This window comes from Lissotriton helveticus, chromosome 6 (assembly GCF_964261635.1).
Source record: "Lissotriton helveticus chromosome 6, aLisHel1.1, whole genome shotgun sequence".
Classification (NCBI taxonomy): domain Eukaryota; kingdom Metazoa; phylum Chordata; class Amphibia; order Caudata; family Salamandridae; genus Lissotriton; species Lissotriton helveticus.
This window is the reverse complement of record NC_136067.1, coordinates 1,166,574,504-1,166,601,899: the sequence shown is the minus strand read 5'-3', so window position 1 is coordinate 1,166,601,899 and position 27,396 is coordinate 1,166,574,504. Positions and strand designations below refer to the sequence as shown.

Here is a 27,396-nt window from a genome sequence, read left to right as displayed (position 1 = left end):
TTAGCAAAACACCAGATCACACTGTAATTTAAAACTAAGCAAATCCTGTGGTATAATGTGTTAACCGTCCACTAATGTGCTGCGGTACCTCCTCAGGAGTATGAAGCTCTTTATAAATGCAACTGCAATACACTGTATGTGACTGCCTCCATTGCTTTGCCTGGGTCACTCTGTGTAACGTCTCCTTGGAAGCCAACTCTCTGAAGCTTAAAAGCGACTGAGTTATTATGTGGTTTGTGTTACACAAATTAAAACATGAACAGCTACAAAAATAAAAATATAGAAATATAGAAATATGTGCTAAACCTCACTGTAATTCTTTGGAAATTCTCCAGTGGTAGAAAGTAGTGTCTTCAATTATAAAGGAAATCTGAACCCGTTTGTTTTGTGTTCAAAGGCTGATATCCTATAGAGAACAAACCACTTAATTATTTTCAGCAGCTATGTATAGTTGGATTTTTTTTTTTTAAGCAATCTGTTGACGTTTCACTGCTGTCAGTCTATTGCCATTAGATATGCAGGACTCCTCATACAGGTTAACTAGCCGACAACTGAGGGCTTCTAGCAGGAACAAAATTAATACATCCAGTGCACTGAAAACGTTCTCACAGATACAGACAACTGCGAAAAGACCCAGAAAGAGGAAGGTAACATTTTCTATCCATAAAATAATTATTCCAGAATGTCCAGAAGGTAAATAGGCTTAAATACATACAAAGTTTATTAAAAATATGTTGCAAGTGAAATACAGTAGAAATGGAAAAGTACAGCAGTCTGATGTCTGTCCAAAAAAACACAATCATGAAAAACATGTGTCCGCATTTCCAAATTTAGCCCACTGGCCATATCCAACAACATTTTGCACTTTGATTCAACATTGCCTCCTACTCAATGGATGCTAGCAGCAAAAGAACAACTATCCATCCTCACAATAGTGTTCAAGTATGTACTGAAGCCTTGCGATTATAATAAAATACCAGTGTGTTTACGAGGATGCTAGTATTCTGCAGATAATTTGAGAGTTATCTGCTATCCCTTCTGATTAGGAGCAGAGGAAGCATGCATGTTCTTCATGAAATTTGATTTGCATAAATGTACTTCAGAGTTTTAAATTAATCACTATGATGTGAAATCATGCGTTTCGCTTCCATTTTTGTGACTATTGCATTGATTTATTATACAATTTGTATTAAAGATGGCTTTCTCGCTAAAATTTTAATATCTGCCAATCTTTATTTGGAAATGCACACACAGTATCGAGTACTTCTCTACGTATGCAGTGTGTGGATACTTGTATGACAAATTCGGTAGAAAAATGATCTAAACTCACTGTCAAGATCTTCTCAAATACTAAAAAAAAGTTGGAATAATGATATATTTTGTTTTAAACGCCACACGATTAGAAACAAACTCTGTGGTGATGTACTTAGGCACAAAATCAGCCACAGGAACATAATGAAAAATGCAGTTACAGGCAGAAACCAAAACATAACTCAGTAAATAAGGCTCCCTCCCGTAAGAGACAAATATACAGTCTGAAATGTCTAGAGCTTCCTCTCATTCGCAAACACATAGATCAGAAAAGTACTCCATAAACTAAGCAGCAGCTCCTTCGCCAAAGGTCATGACTGGGCAACTAGGATAAATGGGTAAAACAACTAAGTCAGTTTACCTTTTCTTATAGTTAAGTTAATTAAAAAACTCTACTATAGTTGTGCAAAACGACCTTCAAACTTCCCTCTCTTTCTACAGTCGAATCAGAGCAGCAGTCACTGTTATCCCACTGTAATCATCATGAGCTTCTCGAGTCACTCGTATCACGGCATAAGCTTTCATACTCGATAAAAATACCATTTACTATTTAAGACTCACAAAGCAAGTGTGTTGTGGACATGCTGTTTCGGAAGATGGAACATTACAGGTTACATAATTGCTAGTTCTTGCCTTTGTTTTCAGACTTTTCTTCTTCCACTGACTTCTTGACCCCACCCAAAATGTTCCTGATACAGCTTATTTGCCGTGATTTCATGGTCTAAGGGTTGATTAAAATTATTTATGTGGAAAAGAGATAAAAAACAAAGAACTACAGCAGCATTCCACTCAATCATAGTACATTTCCCTCCTTTGTGCTGGGTTTAGTAATAAGGCTTTGCGTTCTGCAAATTATTTCCTCTTTGTCCAGCCATAGAATTCCAGTGTTTGTAGATAGCATGAAACATTATTTACGTAACTGTCTAGGGTCTCTTTTTAAGAACATACGTGGCAAAATCAAGAAGCAATCATCAATGTACCCAACACCTTCACTCCCTCAATAAGACAACAGTGTTTTTCAAATAGTACAAATGGCATATGCTATGTTATAAATCAAATGGTTTTTTAAATAGCCCCCTTACACCCACCATCACAGAATCATTTAAACAGTTTTGGCGCACTGTCCCTGCTTAGAAGTTCAAACTTTATATTCTGGCCTTCAACAGTCCAGGAAGCATCTCATCTGACGTGCTTCTTAGACTAGCCCAAAGAAAACTGTACATTTCAGATAAGAAAAGGATGAGAAATGTTTTTTTACAGATAGCCATCATGTGATTTAGATAATTAAAATATATTTTACAGTGCTTTTGTTGTACAAACCGCAAGCCCCTGGAAAACTAAGCAATCTGCTGTCCTGCTAATGCGTGGTTTAATAAATCTGAATTAACAGTCTTAGAAATAAAAGTATCATAAAATTACTCTTTACAAAAAAAATATACTCCTCCCTTTACACTTTCTGCCCCGCCCATCCCTCCCCCATTCGATTAATTTAAAGTATATCACAAAGCGTTCGTAAGGTGCCCTTAGTTGTTCTGTGCTCCTTATTTTGTGTTGAGCTCGTTTTCCAGTTCCATTAACTTTCTAGAAGCCTTTACTTTGTTGGATACGTCCTGGCCCTGGGAAAATAGACGCTGGCGTTCCTTGAACGTCATGTGTTCAGGAGGTGCTCCACCAACCGCCGACAAATCAGCATCTTGGCTGCATAAAAAAGAACGAAAATAAAACATATCAAGACATGGTCTGTTGTACATCAAACCACACTACACAACTACATTTATCAAACGCATTTTTTAGGCACAGTTCCAAGGAGCATTTGGTAAGGTTGTACAGGTTTGACAAAGCGTATTAACACATCTGGCCCTTTTCTTACAATAAAGGTATATTTCTGTCAATGGTTTGCTCCAAGGATTTTCAACCCAGTTTTCAAGTCTTACAGGATCGATCCAAATAAGATTCTTGTTAAGCGAGACCGTCTACAAAACTTCAAAAGATATGGTTGAATGGGGGAGGGGAGGGGGGTTCCAGGGATTTATGTGGGATGAAAAAACTGGAAGGTCTCTCAAAGGGGCGTAGTCAATGTAATTAAGGACGTGGCTTAAAAACACGTATGCTAAAAATCTGTGCTTAGCATAGTGTGCCCCCGACTTGTATTTTGCTGTTTCTGTCATTGCATCTAGATATATGATACAACAAGTAACATCATACCTACAACTAGTTAGGACTAATGGTGTTGTCAATGGTTGTTAGTGGCATAAGATAAATAAGCAGCAACTATGGCTTGTATATAATATTGAAAAAGCTTCCACTTAAAGCCCTGGTGACCACGACAATGTTGCTGCTCCTGAGTTTCAAATAGAGAAGGAAATCCAGAGAGAAAATTACTCTTTAAAGGATTACCCATCCCCAACAACGCTCACCTGGCATGACGTCATGCCGTAACTTCTTCTAGTGAGAAGTGAGCACTCGCACATCGTTGTGCTTGCTGTGTCGAAACGGGTCTCTATTGGGCTCTGCTTTGCACCCTGGCACTTTTTTCCGGACTGCAGGAACAGCAGACTGCCGTCACTGCAGTCCAGAACAAGCATTGGCATAGCCAATAGGTTTTGCCTTTGGGACCTTATAAGCGTTTAGCCATGCAACAGTTGATGATGTTGCACCAAGGATATTGTGCTGGATAACTAAACACTTATAAGGTCCCAAAGGCGAGACCTATTGGCTATGTCAATGCTTGTCTTTACTTGTATTCACTTGAGGTAGCCGACATCTACGCCCCTTCCCGCTGTTTGAAGTCAGTTGCCGGTGCCATGTATGGAAGTAAAGGCTTCTCCACAGTATGATGTGTACGAACATGGCACTGACTTTGGTTATCTAGTAGTTCTTTTTAATATAGTTATGAGGCCTGTCACCAGAGGGCGATGTTTAAAAATGTGGATCCGTGGAGTATTCTTACGAGGAGAGCTAGTATTACTTTGTATGTTTCTTCCTCCTACCAAATATTTGGATGATGCAGGCTTGGAACAGTCTCTGTCTCACCTGCAGCTCAAAATAACTGCCGCTGATTGGCTGCTGCACTGATGCCATACTCTGTGTTTTTTCGTGTTATTAAACCTCCTAGATGATGAGTCTGTGACTCACCAGAGCACTAACCGGAAGCTTTAACAGCCTTTGTTAGACGCGAGGCAGAGTGCGCGCATTCTGAAGTTTCCATTGATAAATATCAGCTCATCCTTCACTGGAAATTTCCTAGAAAAGGATTGTAAAAGCAATTACTCCCTCCTTCTTTGTCCTCGTGGGTAACCACTATTGCAGCTGCCAGAGAAGACTAAAGCAGGATGACATTTTATCTGCATTGCTATGTGTGAGAGGGCGAGGGCACAGACCGTCATAGGGATTTGGGGGAGAGCTGGGTGGGGAAGCAGGTGAAGACAAAATGTGGGATATTTATCAGGTTTATATTTCAAGCGGCAAGCGACTGTGAATGATGCAGAATGGGAGAAGCTTGTGATGCAGGGCCGATGGGTGAGTTTAGACAAAAAACAATGGCTCTGTCGGATGTACAAATTTCTTTGTTATGTTATAAATCTAAATATTCTTTACGCATTTCACAATAGAAATTCAATATGCAAAAACACACAACGCAATTCTTACTTTAAAAGATTTTTCTTATTATAAATATCTAGCAGGTATCAGTCAATTCGAAAATGGCTGTCCAAGACAGAAGTGACATAGAATCACATACAGGGTGAAATGTTGTTAGGTGATAGAAGTGACAAGTGATGACCGTGCTATACAAGGAAAGGGGGAATTACATATTTACATACAAAACATAGATTTTCATCAGTCCATTTTTAAACTCAATAGTCACAACAAACAAGGCTATTTTCTTTTTAGAGTTGTGGCTTCACATGGACCGATTGACAACACAACGTCGACGTTTCGACCCTAAAATGTGGTGCAGAATTATTTGCATCTTGAGCGGGTCTTCATCAGGACAAGGGGATTGGAGGACAGCCTGAGAACTTTGATGGGCTAGAGATGTCTTCAATAGCTTTTGAGGACGGGGTATCAGCCGACACCCTCCCAGTGATATCCTTTATTGTGGTATTCTCCAGCAATAAATGTAGAATTTCTTCACCAGCAGGTGGAGAAAGGAGGGATGTGTGCCGCCGCAGCGATCACTTGAGAGCAGTGGAGCTAGCGTCTGTCTTCGTCTTCGCTCATCGACGTTGTGTTGTCAATCCGTCCATGTGAAGCCACAACTCTAAAAAGAAAATAGCCCTGTTTGTTGTGACTATTGAGTTTAAAAATGGACTGATGAAAATCTATGTTTTGTATGTAAATATGTCATTCCCCCTTTCCTTGTATAGCACGGTCATCACTTGTCACTTCTAGTCACCTAACAACATTTCACCCTGTATGTGATTCTATGTCAAGTAAAGGAACTAACTTCTAATTTCTGGAAGTGAGTTGTAAATATAGTAGAAGTTTAATTTTGGTAATTTTGAAAAAAAGAGTGTTTTTAGTATAATCGTTTTTTGAAAATAGTCATTTTTAAATGAGATATCGGAATTGTACTTATAAAGATTCATTTTTTAAGTGAAGGAGATATGTGGGATTTAACAACAGGAATAATATTTGAAATTTTACCGGTTAACATGTTGGAAATCTTCGTGACGATGTGCGCGCGAGCTTATTTTGGTTTAAAGTGGTCGCAAGTGCGTTTATCTCGCTAGAATGAGCTTGCGTCTTCGTGGAATTAGAGGAAAGGACTTAAGAAGATGCAAAAGACGTAATGTTACGCTCTCTCACGTATTTTAAGATGGCCATTTTGAATTGGGATTGTTTCAATTACATATAAAGGAAATAAGATGCCGCGGTAGGCGGTTAAGAACGTTAGTCAGTGCAAAGTCAGTTGGGTCAGAGAGAGATATTGGTTTGACAGAGTGAGTAGCATTTTGGTGTGATTTAAGGTGTATTTTGAAAGAATTAGATTAAAGAATATAGTTTGAGAAGGTTATTTAGCAGTCCATATTATTTTTGTGTAGTTGATAAGGATTTGGTGGTTTAAGAATTTAATATATATATAGAGAGAGTTTTTAAATATGGGAGAATATAAAATGGAAATAGGAAAGGAGGTTGAAATTGAAACTACAAACAATAAAATTAATGAGGAAGTGGTGAAGAAATTAATTGAATTTGAGATGAGGAAACAGGTGAAAGAGTCTATGGAGGAATACATTAGGAATAGGAAAAGAAAAGAGATAGATTCAGGAGAAGAATGTTATTCTCTGTCAGATGGTGAAGGAATGAGTACAGATGTTGGGAAAAAGAAAACAAAAAAACAACAGACACATTGAGGAGTTAGAAATAACTCAAAAAGCGAAAGTTGGTGAGAAGGTAAATGAGAAGAAAGGTGTCCTTGGCGGCACAAAGAGAATTGGTGTCCTTAGCAGCACGCAAAGAAAGGAGGCACTTTGCGGCACGCAAGATGATGAGGAATTTGAAAAAATGATGTCTGGAGGAAATGATGATTTAATGGATGAATATGTGTTGGACTTACAGGATGATGATGATTACGAAGATTTAGAGGAAATGGAAGTTGAGGATTCAAGTAATGGCATAAAGGATCCATTTGGAGGAGAAATGTTTAGCCCACTTAATATCAAACATCCGCGGAGCGGAGAATGGTGGCCAATGGAACATGTGGCAAAGTTTATTAAGACATGGATAAAGAAACCTCTGGATAGAGAGATGCGTAGAATGATGAGAGCGGAATGTTCTAGACCTAGGATAGGAGAGAAAGTTTGTGTTACTCCTAATTTGGATCCAGATCTGAATAGTTATTTATTTAAGGTAGGAAGGGATCCAAGGAAAGGATTGGAGAGATCATTGAAAATTTGCCAAGACAAATTGTTAGATGTGTTGGGTCCGTTAGGAAGGACTTTAGATATGGCTGAGGATGCGTACGCAAATGAAGAACATGTTGATGTGGATTTACTTACAGGATGGAGTCAAAGGGCATTAGTCTTGTTGGGAAATGCAAATTTTGGATTGTTGCAGGAAAGAAGGAAAGCGATTTTGATGAAAATAAATCCAAAGTTGGGAGATATGGCTCTTAAAGAAGATAAAGAGGATTCAAAAGGATTGTTGTTTGGAGATGGGCTTGTGAAGGGAATTGGAAAGTTTGTTGGAACTTTTACTGCATTGGATAAGGTACAGGGTAATATGAGAAGAGTTTTTGGTGTTTTTGGAAGGGCCAGTAGAAGGGGACAATTTACTGGCCGAGGTATGCAGAGGTCCCAATATAATTCACAGTACAATTCACAATATGGTTGGCAGAATAAGGGAAGAGGATACCAGTATGGTGGAGGATTCTATCCGAGTAGGAATAGGCCAGGAAGAAATAGAAGATATTCAAGAGGACGTGGCACATACAATAATGGAGGACAAGGTGAGTATGGAGATTACAAACTGGTTCTTCCCTAAAAGAAGTAGGAGGAAGATTGAGCTTATTAAAAAAAAGAGTGGGGAAGGATAACAGGAGATACATGTGTATTGGAGACTGTAAATGGTTTTATGATAGAGTTTATAGACCAACCATTTCAGGTAATGGAACAAAGAGAGATAAAAATGTCAAAAGAACAGGAAAAGATTGTGGATTTTTTTTTTTAACTTGTTTATTATTTTCAGGTTACATAACAATACAACTTAATCTTTCATTTTAGTACAGTACACTTTAGGTTCATCATTACCATGAGTATATTGCATACATCAAGCTCCACATGACTAATTCTGCATATCATCAATGTGATTACAGCTTAGCTACATGGATGCAGCGTTAACGGACCTTAAGCCACATATACATTTTTCCCCACAATAGGATAAAAATGACAACATTTGCCTGCCTGTAATATTAGTACAACCGCCTGTTTAGGAGGAAGAAGGGAAAAAAAGAGAAGGAGAAAAGTAGCCAAAGGCTGGATTACCGACTAATCCTCCAACGTGCAAGCAAGTCAAATTATTGTGCACACTATGCATTTATTCGGATTCGGCTTAACGTGCTCTAACTAGTGTCTGCTAATTGTGAAGAAGCCAGGCGCACATGACCGAGTGCTCGAGTGTCTAGTGTGATCATACTTGGTTATTATTCCATTATTACTGACTAGTCCTTCAACGTACAAATAAGAGATCAATAACTCAGCAAGTGAAGTTGAGCCGTTTGAGAGAGTACATCTGAACCGCATGGTTACGAATTGTCTTTACCTCATTAGTTAGTTCACATTAAAACCAACGAGAATCTATTATTAACACTGTGCAGAGACCTTAAAGTGTCCATCCATACGTGTACAGCCATACAGTGTCTTGGGGTGGTTGTAGAACCGCGAAGCTGGCTTACCCATGTGTGGGCTTTGCGTATCAAAGGCGTGTTGCATATCAGCCTACGCAGGTGCTAGCAGGGAATTGGTACCTGCGGGGGGATGGGGAAAGTAACAGGCGGTGATTATTAAGAATTGTGAGTTGGTCTCAGGGCGTGCAGGATATGAAGATTTACCTGTTTGGCCGGGTTCTAGGGGTCCGGGCAGTATTAGATAGACTTCACGGTCCTAGTCTCGTAACCGGGTGTCTCTGTATGAAACGAGAGTGGTGTTAAGGTTAGGGGCGTGACGGTTCTAAAGTGCGGGTCATTGGCCGTGTAGTGCGAGGGGGTACCTGTAATTTCGGTGTCGAGGGTTCGAGCAGTCTCGATGAGCTGCAGGGTCCGGTTGAGGTCACCGGGAGTCTCTGAAACCAGCAAGGGTTGGGAATAGTTAAGTTTAGGGGTTCGTGACAATTATAGATTTAAATATTGCGAGTGGTGCGGGGTTCCGAGAGGGGAGGGGGATTGTTGCTCTTACCTACGGGAGTGCTGTGACTCCGTGATAAATGGTATCCTGGGAGCGGGGGAACGATGTCCAGTCCGTCTACTGCTCGAATTGCAGTCCGGCCGAATGCGAGCTCGCCTGGCTTAAGGCGGCATGCAATTAGAAATAAAAGAGGTTCATTATGTGTCGGCCATCTTGGAGCGGGGCATGGACTATGAAGGAGCGCCATCTTAGAGCGTGTTCCTTTGGCAAGTAATAGCAGGGTGCTTGGGGTTATGCAGTCCTTGTAAACCGCGTGTGGGTAACAAGGCGGTGACAGTTGGCCCAATAACAAGTTGTGGGGATGGGGGGTGCGCGCAAGGTTTTTGTGCAAGTGTGAATGTGCAGACGACGATGGTGCTTACAGTGGTGCATTATTACAATAAAACAATAAGAAAACATTAAAAAAGAAAATTAAGTTAAAAGACTAGGTAGCCTGGCTGATGGTATAAGACAAATTGCCAGAGTTACATCCGAATTGCAGTCAAACATTGTACCAGGCATGATACATAATTCAGATTAAGGGTTGGATTACAGATTCAATATAGTCTCAAGGTCTGCCGTCTTCCAAGCCTGGAAGGGCAGCTGGTTGGTTATAGTAAGGTGGTCCTGTCTTCTGTTCGATTGAGACCATTCCTTATCGTGTCGAATTGTATCATTGTCTTTAATTCCTCTTTGTTGAGCATCTGAGCAATGTCTCCACCACGGGGTGGTAATTTCACGACTTTCAGTATTGTCCATCTCATGTCGTTCTCGTTATGCCCAGCTTCAGTGAAGTGGTCCACCAGGGGGGCATTGGCAGTTTTGCACCTTATTCTGCTCCTATGCTGGCAAATGCGTGTCTTGGCTTTTTGTGTGGTCTGCCCAACATAAAGTTTTGGGCAAGGATATTGTATAGCATAAATAACATTTGAAGAATTGCAGTTAGAGAATGCGCGTCTTTCAAACGTGGTGTCATTGTGAGTTAATTTCTTGCCCTCCACCGTGTATTCACAGACATTACAACATCCACATTTCACGTGGCCTATGAGGGGGGGTAAACCCAAGGCTGTGTCAAGTGTTGCGCCCTGTGGTGTCGCTGGTAGCCCTGCTCTTACTAAGTGGTCTTTTAGGTTTTTACTTTTCCAAAAAGCGAAGAGGGGTCTCTCAATGTTTAACGAGCCAGCATTCACTGTGGGCCAGTGTTTTATGATTGACTTTCTGATTTTATTAGAAACTGGCGAAAAAGTTGTGACACATGCAATTCTTTCTTTTTGGTCTTTGTCTTTGGGCAACAGTAGGACTTCACGTGGACAGTACCACGCTCGCTTAAGGGCCTGCTTAATTATTCTCTTTGGGTAGCCACGATCTTTCAGTTTATTAGAGAGTACTGCAGCCTCTCTAAAGTAATCAGTCTTACAGGAGCAGTTTCGTCTGATCCTAAGGAACTGCGAGTATGGTAGAGAGTCCCTCAATGCCCTGGGGTGGTTACTTCTATAGTACAGAAGCGTATTGCGTTCTGTGGGTTTCCTGTAGAGGTGGGTCAGGAGTTCACCTTCTGAGTGAAAGATAGTGAGGTCCAAAAACGCTATTGAGGATTTATCGTGGCTAAGTGTGAATGTGAGCCCATAGCAGTTGTTATTCAACCAATGTAAAAAGTTATTCAGTGTCTCATTGGTCTGGTTCCAAATGAGAAAAATGTCATCTATATATCGCCTCCACATCTTAATGCCAGAGAAGGAGGGATTAGATGATTAGAAGCTCCATGGCAACAAACTTACGATGTTCTGCTCTTAAGGGTTTAACAAACCCAAGTAAGGCCAGCAAAGGATCTGGTCCCACCAGGGTATCTATCATTACCAGCAGTGTCCTTGAAACTCGGGCAATCCCATGCCAAAAGAAGAAAATCAGCTCCCTCAGAGTGGCATCTGTCACATCGATCATCTGCCCTAAGCTTATATCTGCACATTTTAGCCGGGCTATAGTATAGCCTGTGCAAAAACTTATGTATGATCCGGAGTCTACTACTCGCTGAAACTCGCTCTGTCTGTAAACAGCAGTCCTCCCATTGATCATCCGTCAGGGCAGTCCCCAGCTCCTCCCCCCATCGCTTACGCGATTGTGTGTCTGGAAACTCCTTGTGTGTGACGCACAAGTTACTACTTGTGTAACGATATATCTGTAAGAGACATTAGTTAGTGATAGATTCCTTACCTTAGAATATCCCCAGGCGTCAGACTGGATCCGGAAATTTTTGCGTAGCAGTACCCTTGCGCGTCGGTAGGCGTCGTCTGCGGCTCCGCGTCCGTCGTCGGCGTCGTGGGCGCCGTGATGACGTCGTCGGAGTACTAAGATGCCGCCTCCGCGTGCTGACGTCAGTTCTTAGACACAGCTTTTCCGCGCCAGAAGCGCTGAGCCATGTTAAAAATCAACACTGGTGCCATTGAAACTAGGGCCCTGAAGGGGGGTGACCTTAACCCTAGATATCGGTTCGCAGAACTGGGAGGATGGGTGGGTCGGTAAGGAATCTATCACTAACTAATGTCTCTTACAGATATATCGTTACACAAGTAGTAACTTGTGCATCTGAAAGAGACACGTTATTGATAGATTCCTTACCTTAGAATAGATACCCCAGCAATACCAACCCCGGTTGTGGGTCTGCGAACCAATAATCACACCAGAAAGTCCTGGAGGACGGAACGGCCAAAGAAGCCATCCCTCCGGACTTGACTGTCCAGGCAGTAGTGTCTTGCAAACGTGTGCAACGATGCCCACGTAGCTGCCTGGCAAATGTCCTGCAAGGGCACTCCCCGGCCCAGGGCAGTTGTCGCGTGGCCCGGGTTGAATGAGCCCGCAATCCAACAGGGGGCTCCTTCTTAGCCAAGGAGTAACATGCCTGGATACACAATATGATCCACCGAGAGATGGTCCGCTTGTGCACCCCTTTTCCCTTCTTAGTGCCAACGTAACCAACAAAGAGCTGGTCATCCACCCGGAACTGGCGTGTGCGATCCAAGTAGAATGAAAGCGCACGTTTTGGGTCCAGGCGGTGGAGCCGCTCTTCCTCTTTAGAGGGATGCGGTGGCGGAAAGAAGGTGGGCAAGGTAATAGGCTGCCCGATATGGAAGGCCGTGACAACCTTGGGCAGGAAAGATGGCTTAGTACACAACACAACCTTGTACGGATGGACAGAAAGGAAAGGGGGTGTACATGAAAGAGCCTGGAGCTCACTCACTCTCCTGGCAGATGTGATGACAACCAGGAAAGCAGTCTTCAAAGTAAGAAGACGGAGAGGACAGTTGTGAAGTGGCTCAAAGGGAGCGCACATCAGAAACGTAAGAACAAGGGTCAAGTCCCACTGAGGCATCACAAACGGAACAGGAGGGAACATGTGTGTGATGCCCTTCAGAAAACGAGTTACAATAGGGGACTTGAACAAAGAAGGTTGATCAGGCAGCCTTAAGAAGGCTGAAAGGGCAGAAAGGTAGCCCTTGATAGTGCCCAGAGCAGAGCCCTGCTGGGCAAGAGAAAGAAGGAAGAGAAGAACCTCAGAAAGAGGGGCAGCAAGAGGATCCACAACCTTTGCTGTGCACCATGCCACAAATCTGTTCCACCTGCAGGCGTATACCGACTTTGTGGAGGGACGCCGGGCTGCCAGAATGACATTACAGACTTCAGGAGGCAAGTCAAATGGCCTCAACTGTCGCCGCTCAATCTCCAAGCATGGAGGTGGAGACTGGACAGGTTCGGGTGGAGGACCGTCCCCTGCTGCTGCGACAGAAGGTCCTCCTGAAGAGGCAGACGAACCGGGGGATCGACTGACATACTGAGTAGCTCTGGATACCAGTACCTTCGTGCCCAGTCCGGAGCCACAAGGATGACTTGGGCCCGGTCGCGCTTGATCTTCTTCAGCACTCTGGGCAGAAGTGGTATAGGCTGAAAGGCGTACAATAGACCGCAACTCCACTCGCGACGAAAAGCGTCTCCTAGCGAGTGCCGCCTTGGAAATTCCAACTCGTAGAACTGATGACATTGCGCGTTCTCTTCTGTGGCGAATAGATCTAACCAAGGCTCTCCCCACTGCTGAAAGAGGTCTTGCGCCACGTCCAAGTTCAGACAACATTCGTGATCCATCATGCACCGACGGCTGAGTTCGTCCGCCCTGGCGTTCAGAGAACCTGCCAGGTGTTGAACCACCAGGGTCACGCCCTGATGTTCCAGCCACTGCCAGAGACGCAGAGCCTCCTGGCATAGGGTCCACGACCCCACCCCGCCCTGTTTGTTGCAGTACCACATGGCGGTGGTGTTGTCCGTGAACACCTGCACTACACTCCCCCTGACAGAGGGGAGGAAATCCTTCAGTGCTAGACGAATCGCCCGCAGCTCCAAAAGGTTGATATGGAGCCGGGCCTCCGCCGGAGACCAGAGGCCTCTGATCTCCGCCTCTCCCATGTGGCCTCCCCAGCCCTGGAGGGACGCGTCCGTCACAACTAATTGCTGCGGTTGGGAAAGGGAGAGGGATCTGCTGCTGGCCCAATCGCGGTCCGTGAGCCACCACTGCAGCTGTCTCGCAGTGCCCTCCGAGATCAGGACATGGTCGGATAGGTTGCCCTGATGCTGGGCCCACTGAAACTTCAGGTCCCACTGCAGAGCCCGCATCCGCCACCGGGCGTGATGCAACAGAAGGATGCAGGAGGCCATCAGCCCCAGAAGCCGCAGCGTCAACCTGACCGAGACCCGGGACAAAGGCTGAAAGATTGGAATCAGAGCCTGAATGTCCCGAACCCGCTGTTCGGGAGGATAAACCCGAAACTGCGCCGATTCGAGAACCGCTCCGATGAAGAAGAGCTTCTGAGAGGGGCACAGGTGTGACTTCGGCACATTGATGGAAAACCCCAGCAGGTGCAGGAGGTTTGCCGTCGTCTGGAGGTGGCTGACGACTGTTTGGGGCGAGCCCGCCTTCAACAACCAGTCGTCGAGGTAGGAGAAGACTGAAACCCCTAACCTGCGCCGATGAGCTGCGACCACCGCCATCACTTTCGTGAACACCCGTGGGGCGCTGGTAAGGCCGAAGGGGAGCACGGTAAACTGAAAGTGCTCGTGGCCTACCGTGAACCGCAGATAACGCCGTTAGGCCTGCAGGACGGGGATGTGGAAATAAGCGTCCTGCAAGTCCAACGCTACCATCCAGTCTCCTGGGTCCAGGGCAGCTAAGACCTGAGCCAGTGTCAGCATTTTGAACTTCTCCTTCCGGAGGTAGCCGTTGACGTTCCGTAGGTCCAAGATAGGGCGTAGGCCCCCTTTGCCATTCTTGGGTACCAGAAAGTAGTGAGAGTAGCAACCACACCCTACTTCTGGCCCAGGAATGCGCTCGATGGCCCTCTTGGCCAAGAGGGCTGTAACTTCCTCCTGCAGAAGTCGCAAATGATCCCCCGATACACGGTGGTTCTGCGGTGGCATGGCGGGAGGGGTCGCCTCGAAGGGGAGGGAGTAGCCCCTTCGGACGATTTGCAGCACCCACCTGTCCGACGTGACAGTGCGCCAGTGGAGGAGGTGATGGAGAACCCTGCCCCCCCCCTCTGGCGACACATGGGCCTGAAAGCACGGACTAGGAGGGTTTTCAGGCAGATGCTGCGGGGGAAGGTGTGGACTGTCCTTGCCGTTGTCCCCGACCGCCGCCACGGCGGTTTCCACGACCGCCACCTCGTTGGGTATTACCCTGCGGCGCGTGGCTGGCAGCACGTGTGGGTACACCCCTTCCTTGGCCACGAAAGTAGTGAAAAGCAGCCGTTTGCTGGCGCGGGGCCGAGAACTCCAAGGACTTGGCCGTAGCCCTAGAGTCCTTAAAACGCTCAAGCGCATGGTCTGCCTTGTCGCCAAAAAGGCGACGGCCATCAAATGGCATGTCCATAAGTGTATTCTGGACATCAGCCGAGAAGTTGGCAGACCTCAACCAGGCGGGGCGACGAATCGCCACCGTCGTTGCCATCGCCCTGCCCAGTGAGTAGGTGGTATCCAGTCCACACCGAATAGAATAACGTGCCGCATCTTGGCCTTCCACAAGGGCTTGGCCGAGTTTAGCCCGTACCTCCAACGGGCATTCTGGCAGCACGTCCGCGACCGTATCCCACAGGGAGTGGGTGTAGCGGCCCAAGAGGCAGGCGGTGTTGGAAGACCGCAGTCCCAGACTTAGGGAGGAGAATACCTTCTTGCCGTATTGCTCAAACCTCTTGGATTCCCTGTCAGGCGGAGCTGACGGGAATGCGGTCTGGGAATTTGAGGCCTGGATCACCAGGCTCTCAGGGGTGGGGTGGGTGGACAGAAAACAAGAGTCGCCCGGGGCCGGGCGGTGGCGTCTGGCCACGTTCCTATCTACAGGCGAACCTGTAGCGGGCCTGGACCAAGTGCCCACAAGAACGTCAGTCAAGGCCTCATTAAACGTCAGCAGAGGCTCAGCCAAGCTTGACTGCGGTTTAAGGACCTCAGTGAGGAGGTTAGTCCTCACGGCCGCGACGGGGAGCTCAAGGTCCAAGGCCTTGGCCGCCCGCGTCAGCACCACACTGTAGGTAGCCCCCTCCTCCGTAGCCACGGTAGGAGGGGAGACACAACCAGTGACTGGCGAAGTGTCCAAATCCCTGGCATCCCCAAGTCCACCTGTCCAGTCCTCCTGGGACTGACACTCCCGTGTCAGAGGGTCCTCAGACCCCTCCCAATACTACTCATCACCCATCTCCTGGTACTCAGGGGGATCAAATGATGGGGCCGGTTCATGGAAGACGAACTCTCCGAACGGCGTCGAAAGCGGCGCCGGAACCGGATCCAGGGAGGCATCGGGGAGGGCGCCGCCCGAAGACGGCGCCGGGGGGTAACACCTGAGGGACCGGCGCCAGGGAGGTCGTTAAGTCCACCGGAGACGACCCGGAACCTGATCCAGTGGGGGCCTGCGGCGCGGGGCCCGAAGGCGCCGGCAGCGTCGGGGCCGAAGCACCCGACAGCGTCGGGGCCGATGCCCCCGAACCGCTAGGCCCCCCAGACGGGTCCGTTGGGCCCGGAGGCGCCGCGGAGCCTGTCGGGGGAGTGAGGGACCTCATGGCCATGAGGAACCGCTCGATCTCCTTTGGCGTCGCGCGCGGCCCAAGGACCGGAGGGTATGGGGCCAGACGCGACGCCTGCGACTCCGACGGAGCCGCGTGGGCGGTGCCACCTGAACCCCTGGCCACGTCGTGCGAGCGTCGGGGGGAGTCGGAAGAGCGATGACGTCTCTTCGACTTCCTGTGCTTACCTGACGACTTCGACCCTGAGGAGTGATGTCGACTCCCGGAGCTCCGATGGCTCCGCTCCCGGTCCCTCGGCCTCCGTCCAGACCGGGACCTTTCCTGGCGCGGGGCCGACTTCCGGAGTTCGAGTCGCTTGCAGGACCGCTCCCGCCTAGCTTTCGAAGTCAGGACCCGGCAACAAGCCTCGTCGTCGTGGTCGACGCCGAGACAGTGGAGACACCGACGGCGAGGGTCGGTGACCGACATCAGTCGGTCGCAGTCCTCACAGGGTTTAAAACCTGGCATCCCTATCGGCACCGTCCGGAGTCGAAGACTCGAAAAAGAAACGATCAAAAAGGATCAAACAAGTTTAGTCAAAAAAGACTAACTTTTTCCGGATCTGCGCTGCTGGCGCGGAAAAAAGAAGAACTGACGTCAGCACGCGGAGGCGGCGTCTAAGTACTCCGACGACGTCATCACGGCGCCCACGACGTCGATGACGGACACGGAGCCGCAGACGACGCCTACCGATGCGCAAGGGTACTGCTACGCAAAAATTTCCGGATCCAGTCTGACGCCTGGGGATATTCTAAGGTAAGGAATCTATCACTAAAGTGTCTCTTTCAGATATAAATGGTATAAACAATTTGATGATAATACAAGATATACATAATCAGAAATATTGATAATATATATAAGTTTTTATTTTTAGTTGTACAATCTTTTATTTTCACTTTGTTCTTGAAAACTAGCCAACACGTGTTACACCCAATAAGTGGATCAATCGGAGGCATATGTCTTTTTCAAGCCTATAACTGCACAGGAAGTAAGGGCGGCTACAAATTATTACATTTATTTCACAAAAAAGGAAGTTATAGTAATTGTGCTTACCTAGTGTTTTGTATTTGCAGTACTGATGTGGAGTGGTGATTCAATCAAAAAAGATGTAGACCATAACATAAGTGACAAAAGTGCTTCAATAAAACATTTAATACTGCACTTTTAGTTTCCATGAGGAATATTCGAATAGGACAATGAGCTTAATACTTGGATAACTGTGCATATACCTTGTTAATAGAAGGAAGGACATCTAATATAAAGAGAATGGTAGCAATCACCAGAGGGTTCGGAATAAAATATACCTGATCGGGCATTGTAGGGTTAGTAGAGTAGAGGGTCAGCAACAGGGAGGATAGGCATACATCACTCCCGAAAAAGGACTGATCAGTGAGATCTTTCTATTTGTGGGATGCAGTAAATGAGTAATAGCAATGAAGGAGGGGGGGATCCATTCCTACTTCAAGAGAACAGACAGAGTTATCTCATAATTAAAGTGCATACAGGCAAACTTGCTGAAGTTGCAGAGTAAGAAAGTAAATCTGTAATGGAACGCAAAAAATATAGTTTAAGGTATCTCAGGTGAATCAATTTATAGCTACACGGTAGTACCAGAGTGTGAGAAGTTGGCCTGATATATGATGCTCACTAGTTCTAGTGATCACCTTGTATCAGTCCAAACAACCCTTATGGTGATTGGTTGTAAGTCAACCTTATAGACCAGCTATCCTAATGGTAGCATGGACAAAGCAGTCTTAGGTTAAACTCTTTTGGCATGTGAAGCCAGCTGTTTTACCACAATATAACCCCTTGTATACCAGATGAAAGGACACCACACAGGTTGTTATGAAAATAAACAATATTTATTAATAACAAACACCTCTGAACTCTTTATGAGATCAGAGGGCTAAGCACATGACAATCTCTTAGGAAAAATACGATAAGTTGCACAAAATTACAATGGTGCCCTAGGGGCACGGCAAACCATATACTAAGTAAATGGAATGTGAAAGTCGATAGAAGAAATGGAGCTGAGGCTGTAGGATCGTTGGGACCACGCTACCCTAACTTTAGGTAAGTAATAGGAGGCCCACGGGACGCGGGTGCAGAGTGTGAACTCACACGCGGGATGCTTAACAACGTCTATGGACAGTACAGTTCAAGAAAAAGGTAAGTACGGACAATCCTGACTAGTTAGGACTAAAACGACTGTGGAACTGGACACTAGGAGAGTCAAGCTACCCTTGACCACCAAAATGCTCTCGTTACCTCACCCACGGCCTGCGGGTGCATAGGTGCGAAGTCGTGTCGGGTTCCTGCGTTGAAGTCAATGGAGCCTGAAAGAAAAGATGCTGCAGGCGACCAGGAGGAAGATGTCCGGTGTGATCCAAGGGCGGATCAGAGATGCTGAAGACCTGAAAGCAGAGGGGACAATGTTCAAAGTCACTAGCCAGTGACTGGAGTGGAACCAGGAAGGAACCAGATGTCGTAGTCGCGATCAAGTTAAGAGTGGACGCTTGACTCTGCAGCCACGTGGACCAGGAGGTGTCTTGGACGACCAGGATGGAGGCACGAGCTGTCCCACGCAGGCTCTCACTTTCAGCGGTGTTGGTTCCGGATTCGGCGTCAACAGGCCTTGGCAAAGGCAACCCACGCGGTGAGTGGAAAAGGCGTCTGGTGCGGACTAGGAGAGTCCGGGGTGTCCCTCTTTTGGAAGGGAGCAAGGGCCAGTCTGGAGCAACCAGACCAGCAGTGAAGATTTCAAGGTTCGTCGTCTAGGAGGCCACTAGCACGCCGGCAAGTGACCAGGCAACGCGTCGAGCAGCAAACAAGCAGAAGGACCCCACGCAGATCTCGTGGAAGCTGGAGGGCTGATCTTCGGTGCAGGGGCTGCTCGGGGCTGGGGCTTCTCAATCCCCAAAGCACTTGGTCGAGTTTACCTCGGGAGTCGTGCTGGAAGCGAAGTGCAGTTTCTTTCAAGATGGCCGGTCCCACGTGTCTCGTCGCACCCACGGGTCTCAGCTGTTCTGCAGATGTGAGTTGAGGTCGGAGAGGTCTGGGAGTCCGGGTCTCGTCCGGCTCTGAAGTCTGGATCCTCGAGGGAAGACGACAAAGTGAAGCCGCTGGACGCTTGATGGTGCCTGCAGTTGCAGGGTGGACACTCCTTGCCCACAAGGGAGATTTCTTCAGTCTTCTGTGGAGCAGAACGTCGAAGTCCAGAGTTTCTTCTTGTAGAGTAGTTCAGGATTAATCTAACTTGGAATGGGACCACCTCCTACCTTTATCCTGCTAAAGGGGGCAGTACTGGTGACTAGGTCCCTCCCCTGGGTGGGACCAGGAAGGGGGGTGGTTACACCCCCTATCCTTTGTCCGGTTTCGTGCCAGAGCTGGGGCAGGGATGCCCCAGCAACTGGTTTGAACCGGTGTATGCACAGGGCACCTTGTGTGCCCCAGGCATGTCTCATTCCTTTCAGGCCTATCCTACCCAATACACAAAATCCTGTCTGGGGTGGTGCTAGCACCTCCCAAGGCAGGAAACCCTTTGTCCAAGCCTCCCTCGCTGGAAGGACTCCCAGCAGCAGGAGGTCAGACTTGTGTCTGTGGTGGCAGCATCCATTTTGTGATGCCAAGGCTCAAGTTAACTTTAACCGGGGTTCACAGTTACATACATGTTGTGTCCCTCTAGAAGGGTGGAATGCTACCCCCGTCGCCAGAATTGGCGAGGGGGTAGTATTCCAATTCGTATGACACCTTACTCGACATGTTTTGATAATGTTATACCAGAGTTAGCATTTAACCGCGAGGTTGATAATGAACTTAAGAGTATATGGTATAGCGTTATCATGGAACAGCTATTAGGACTTGGTTCCGCAAGCTGCAGACGGGCTCAGCTCATGTCAGAGCACCATCTCACATAATTCCAAGCACTCTGCCTTCAGGATTGATAAGGCCTGCCATAGGAGTGACTGATAGGAATATATGTGTCCATTTTAGGGTTAGATATAGGTATACTATATCTATAGCAAAGGGTGATTACACCACCTTGCCCCAGCTGTCTTGCAGCCAGTTGTGTCAGTTTTAGGTAACCAGCCAGGGGTGGCATAATACATGCTTCAGCCCCTGGTAGGCCCTGGGTACACCTATGCCCTGGATACCTAAGGTACACTGTACAGGGACTGATAAGGTGGCCCAGTACCAATTGGTAAATGCACCTAAAGCACAAGTTACTACTTGTGTAACGATATATCTGTAAGAGACATTAGTTAGTATTAGATTCCTTACCTTAGAATATCCCCAGGCGTCAGACTGGATCCGGAAATTTTTGCGTAGCAGTACCCTTGCGCGTCGGTAGGCGTCGTCTGCGGCTCCGCGTCCGTCGTGGGCGCCGTGATGACGTCGTCGGAGTACTTAGACGCCGCCTCCGCGTGCTGACGTCAGTTCTTAGACACAGCTTTTCCGCGCCAGAAACGCAGAGCCATGTTAAAAACCAACACTGGTGCCATTGAAACTAGGGCCCTGAAGGGGACAACCCTAACCCTAGATATTGGTTCGCAGAACGGGGAGGATGGGTGGGTCGGTAAGGAATCTAATACTAACTAATGTCTCTTACAGATATATTGTTACACAAGTAGTAACTTGTGCATCTGAAAGAGACACGTTAGTATTAGATTCCTTACCTTAGAATAGATACCCCAGCAATACCAACCCCGGTGGTGGGTCTGCGAACCAATACTTACACCAGAAAGTCCTGGAGGACGGAACGGCCAAAGAAGCCATCCCTCCGGACTTGGCTGTCCAGGCAGTAGTGTCTTGCAAACGTGTGCAGCGATGCCCACGTAGCTGCCTGACAGATGTCTTGTAAGGGCACACCCCTGCCCAGGGCAGTGGTAGTCGCCGTGGCTCGGGTAGAATGAGCCCGCAATCCAGCAGGGGGCTCCTTCCTAGCCAAAGAGTAGCATGCCTGGATACACAAGATGATCCACCGGGAGATGGTCCTCTTGTGCACCGCTTTCCCCTTCTTAGCGCCCACGTAACCAACAAAGAGTTGGTCATCCACCCGGAACTGGCGTGTGTGATACAGATAAAACGAGAAAAGGAAAAACAAGGGAAACCCTACTCACAGCGGAACCAGGGCAGTGCGTTTATATAGAAAAACAATGGTTCCTATGGCATATTATTTTTATACAACTTAATAATTATAACAGGCTCAATGGCAATTTAAACATTAGAGGGAGGGTGGCAGAAAAAAGAAAAGACACAACTGTACCATAAAGGATATTACCTTATATTTAAATTTGATAACAAGAAATGCATATAATTCAATTGCGACATACAAATATTATACAAAGTGCAGTGTATCCCAAGTGAATAGTGTGCGAAACAAAAACGTGTATAACCAGGTGAACTATACAGGTTTCAGCTGTGAATATTTACAAAACAGGAAACTGGACTCTGAACAAGTTATTCCAACTAATGATTAACCAGCTACTATAAAATTATAGGAACTGTATTGGTCTGGTTCGTTTCCTAGTGCGTCGACGGCGTTTCGACCATTAGAATAAAGGTCTCGTCAGGACTGGGCAGTGAGGGACATCTATAAAAATACAAAATAATAAATAAAGGATTTTTTGTAACTATATGCAGTCGCCATGAATAATTAGTATTCATGAAGTAGGTCAAAGGGGTTTACCTTGCACCAGGGTGTAGATAGCCCATACGTGAGAATGTAAAATAAATTTACTTACAGTGAACCCAGCCGGGCACTGTCGGAAATCGGGAAAAAACATGAGTAAATAAAATGCATGCGAATGACGACTTAGGCATCAACAGCGGGACTAAAGTGTCCATGCTACTTACCACTGTATACACAGCTGGTAGCGTGTCCTATTTTTAATGTTTTTAATGTTCACGGTCAATGCCGTTCCCACGCCAAGTGTCACAGATTGTCTAAAAAGTAAAAAACGCTCTTGTAAGGCGAAAATGTTTCGCTACATTCAGTGGCTGTTTAAAGCTTTTTAAAGCTTTTTCCTACCTTAGCGTTTATGTCGTGCTGCTCAATGGCTGGCTCCGATCATTCGTCTGATACGAGGTTGTGTCGCGCAATGCGACGTCATCACTATTATAACGTGATAGACGGCGTGTATAGGCATAGAAAGAGGACTAAAGGATGTTTACAAAGTATAAGTCCTCGTAATATTCATTAGTGACAACTCATGCAAATGACTCGAAAGTGGCTGCAAATAACCAGAATGCCCGTTTGTGCTTGTTATAGTCTGCTGTTTAGACATAACGCTACCAGGTCAGAATATATAAACCATATTACGAACAACAATTTCACCATCACTGAAGACCAAGTACATTATATAAATATCTAGACCCAGTGAATTATAATCAAGATGTTCAATTGCATATATACCAACCACGATAGAAACATAATGTATCTCTGTCTATTTACAAGCCTTCGCCGACATATATACATTTTTTTTAAAAATTGTTTTTTTATAAAAAACAGATACCACAAAGTGCAGACAGATGGTATTTTCAATACAGTGCATGATATAGCCATTGCAGTAGTCACAAAATCGAGCCAACATATTCAATATTTACAGAAGTCTAACACATGTTTTAAGTCATATTGGATACAAAGCCCCTCCATTCATCAGCGGTGTTAAGACCTTCATTTATTGAATTGATTTTATCAATCCAGTGACACTCACGGCGCTGAAGTATTTGAGCAATATCGCCACCCCTTTCTGGTAGTGTTGCAATATCTACCACTTGCCACCTCATCTCGTCTGCAGAATGGTTCAATTCTTTAAAATGGGCAACGAGAGGTGCAGTCAAAACAGATTTCCTTATGCGACTACGATGCTGCCCTATTCTGGCTTTTACCAGTTGTTGCGTTTGTCCAATATAGGGTAAGCCGCAAGGACACCAAATGCAGTACACGACATTCCGTGTGTTGCAATTTGAAAAGAAATCAAGTTTATAATCAAAATTGCCATGTGTAAAATTTGATGTTTTGCATGTTAATGGGCAAATCACGCAATTTCCACACGGGTGATGCCCAAGAATGGGAGGCAGGTTCCAAGTAGATTCCAACGTACCACTTTTCTGGGCAGTTATTTCAGTAGACGATCTGACTAAATGATCTTTTAGATTTTTAGCTCTCTTATATGCAAAAAGGGGTACCTCAATTTCTGGGTCAATACTCCTAAAAATGTTCCAATTTTTCGTGATGGTTTTCCGAATCTTGTTAGTATGGACTCCAAATGTAGTGACACATACAATTTTTTCCATTACTTTTTTTGGTCTAATGACCAAAAGTTCCTCTCGGGGACAGTACCAGGCACGTTTTAGTGATTTTTTAACTAATTTGTTGGGATATCCTCTCATTAGTAGTTTATTTCTTAGGACTTCTGACTCCTTCATATAATCTTCTCGTCGTGCACAATTACGACGAATCCTCAAGAATTGCCCAAAAGGCAATCCATCCCTTAGGGCTCTTGGATGTTGGCTCTTATATGATAATAATGTATTTTTCTCCGTAGGCTTTCTATGAAGAGATGTAATTAGTTTACCATCTATATTAAGAATATTCAGATCCAAAAAAGGAATGGTCTCTTTATGTAAAGTAGATGTGAAGGTGAGATGGGTTTGAACCGTGTTAAGATACAGAATAAATCCAGTGAAATCTTCTTCACTCCCCCTCCAAATAAGGAAAATATCATCTATATACCTATGCCAGCCATTAATGCTGGCATAGTATGGATTCTGATCGTTCAGGACATATAGTCCTTCCACATGGTTCATATAGATGTTTGCCAGATTTGGGGCAAAAATTGCGCCCATACTGGTCCCACAGCACTGTTCATAGAATTGTCCATTAGATACAAAATAATTTCTCTGGAGTGCTACTTCCAATAATGAGATTATAAATGAAGTTGGCACATTCAAGGGTCTGGGCCTAGTATCAAGAAGCTCTTTTATACAGTAGATACTATCTTTTTGTGGGATGTTCGTATATAAAGACGATATGTCCAAAGTGGCCAACCAATCAGTATCTTTATTGTATGATAAACCTTCAACTACATTAATCATGTGCATGGTGTCACGCACATAGCTCTGTTGAAGGGGAACAAAGTCTCTTATAAAAAAGTCAATATATTTACCAATCGGTCCCAAGATAGAACCACAACCAGACAAGATTGGTCTGCCTGGGGGATGTGTTATACTTTTATGGACTTTGGGGAGGGTGTATAGAACCGGAGTTCTAGGGTTAGATGAGTTCAAGAAATCAAATTCTTTTTTCGTGAGAAAACCTTCCTCTAGTCCTTCCTTGGTGATAGAAGCAATCTCCTTTCTGATCTCACACAAGGGATTGCGGGCAAGTTTTTTATAATGCTTATCCTCTGAGATTTGTTTTTTAATCTCCGCATCATAATCAGTCCTTTCCTGAATAACAATTCCCCCACCCTTGTCTGCGGGTTTCAATATAATGGAGGTATCCTTTTTTAAACTGTTGAGCGCCTGTCGTTCTGAGAGAGTAATATTGTATGATATAAACTGTTTGCTTGTTCTCCACTTGTCTACTTCGTCTAGAACGATTTTTTCAAACGTAAGTAATTCCGGGGGCATCATGCTATTAGTAGGGTAAAAAGTTGATGGTAATTTTAGCCCTGTCACTGACTCTTGTATGTTGAATTCGCGATCTTTAAAAAAGAGTTTCAAACGAATTTTCCTAAAAAACTGAAAAAGCTCGGATTTTAGATTGAAATAATTTGGTTTTTCAGTAAGCACAAATGACAAACCTCTACTTAGTAAGGAAGTTTCAGAAGATGACAACACGTGTTTGGACAAATTAAAAATCGGTATTGTTTCCATATTGTCTACTGAATCTAGTATGGCTGGGGTCCCCACTGATAATGCTTGTTTCTCGTTTGGCGTTCGCCTGAGTATTGGTGCCAGACTCTTTTCTTGGTTTTGCCCCCTCTGTCTAAAAAAGGTTGGCCTTGATGGTTAAAGTTACTTGGGCCTGGTTGACCGTCAGAGTCACTGGAGCCACCTGATGATTCTGAGAATGTAACTGGCTGATTCTTTCTAAATCGACCCCAAGTGTTTTGTCTATTCTGAGTAGGAAAAGTGGTAAAATAATCCTCCTTTAAGTAGGGAAAGGCTCTCTCTTTATTATAATTCTTAATATCCTTTGTGACCTTGTCTGCTTTCTTTTTTAGCTCAAACACGTTGAATTCTTCTATGGTTTTATTAAGTTTCTCAAGTAGTGACTTGGCTTCCACTACACCGTCACCCCCTAAGAGTTCTTTCTCCAGCTCCTCCATCTCCTTAATCTCTGCCTTGGAGTGCTCTATAGCGGTCTCAACGCCAAGAACCATCCAATGGCGAGAGCAAGTGACAGAAATTCCACAGAAATTGCCCTTAAATTTAGGATCTTCTTTGAAGATTCCCGGTACGTTTCTTATTTGCAACCCTTGCGGTATAATACCAGCACGTAGATAGTCTGATAGCATACGACCATGCAGCTCTGTGCGCACGTGTTTTTTCTTAGCTTTTTCCAACTTCTCAATCAGTACCTGCCTGGGGCTACTAGTATTTACAGGTAAGTTAGAAAACAAGGACGGTCCACTTGTTAATTTCGTAATGTATTCTTCTGTGTACAAAGGTGCCTCTCTCTATATGCCATAGGAACCACAGATAAAACGAGAGCGCACGTTTTGGGTCCAGACGATGGAGCCGCTCTTCCTCTTTAGAGGGATGCGGAGGCGGAAAGAAGGTAGGCAAGGTGATAGACTGCCCAATGTGGAAGGCCGTGACAACCTTGGGCAGGAAAGATGGTTTGGTACGAAGCACCACTTTGTCCGGATGGACAGAAAGGAAAGGTGGAGTACAAGAAAGAGCCTGGAGCTCACTCACTCTCCTGGCAGAGGTGATGGCAACCAGGAAAGCAGTCTTCAGAGTCAGAAGGCGAAGAGGGCAATTGTGAAGTGGCTCAAAGGGAGCGCACATCAGAAAAGTTAGAACCAGGTTCAAGTCCCACTGAGGCATCACAAACGGAACAGGGGGAAATGTGTGAGTGATGCCTTTAAGAAATCTGTTCACAATAGGGGACTTGAACAAAGAAGGCTGATCAGGTAGCCTGAGAAAGGCTGAAAGGGCAGAAAGGTAGCCCTTGATAGTGCCCAGAGCAGAGCCCTGCTGGGCAAGAGAAAGAAGGAAGAGAAGAACCTCTGAAAGAGGGGCAGCAAGAGGATCCACAGCCTTTGCTGTGCACCATGCCATAAATCTGTTCCACCTGCAGGCGTATACCGACTTTGTGGAGGGACGCCTGACTGCCAGAATGACGTTACAGACTTCAGGAGGCAAGTCAAATGGCCTCAACTGTCGCCGCTCAATCTCCAAGCATGGAGGTGGAGACTGGACAGGTTCGGGTGGAGGACCGTCCCCTGCTGCTGCGACAGAAGGTCCTCCTGAAGAGGCAGACGAACCGGCGGATCGACTGACATACTGAGTAGCTCGGGATACCAGTACCTTCGAGCCCAGTCCGGAGCCACAAGGATGACTTGGGCCCGGTCGCGCCTGATCTTCTTCAGCACTCTGGGCAGAAGTGGTATAGGCGGAAAGGCGTACAACAGACTGCAACTCCACTCGCGACGAAAAGCGTCTCCGAGCGAGTGCTGCCTTGGAAATTCCAACGCGCAGAACTGATGACATTGCGCGTTCTCTTCGGTGGCGAATAGATCTAACCAAGGCTCTCCCCATTGCTGAAAGAGGCCTTGCGCCACTTCCTAGTTCAGACGCCATTCGTGATCCATCATGCACCGACGGCTGAGCTCGTCCGCCCTGGCGTTCAGAGAACCTGCCAGGTGTTGAGCCACCAGGGTCACGCCCTGGCATTCCAGCCATTGCCAAAGGCGAAGAGCCTCTTGACAAAGGATCCACGACCCCACACCGCCTTGTTTGTTGCAGTACCACATGGCGGTGGTGTTGTCCGTGAACACCTGCACTACACTCCCCCGGACAGAGGGGAGGAATGCCTTCAGTGCCAGACGAATCGCCCTGAGCTCCAACAGGTTGATGTGGAGCCGGGACTC

The 27,396-nt window shown here is 45.9% G+C and overlaps 1 protein-coding gene across 14 annotated transcripts in view; it reads right to left on the bottom strand.

Moving 5' to 3' along the window:
• Window positions 1-698: 698 nt before the first annotated feature.
• AFDN (afadin, adherens junction formation factor) overlaps window positions 699-27,396 on the bottom strand; it is a 1,642,835-nt gene continuing 1,616,137 nt past the window's right edge. For 8 of the 14 annotated variants that reach the window (XM_078648844.1, XM_078648846.1, XM_078648845.1 and 5 more), the window contains one exon: window positions 699-3,009. In XM_078648844.1, the coding sequence (XP_078504970.1) occupies window positions 2,853-3,009 (157 nt within the window). In that variant the 3' untranslated portion in view covers window positions 699-2,852. The remainder of the gene's footprint in view (window positions 3,010-27,396) is intronic. The other 6 variants (XM_078648851.1, XM_078648848.1, XM_078648849.1 and 3 more) reach the window with 2 other exon arrangements.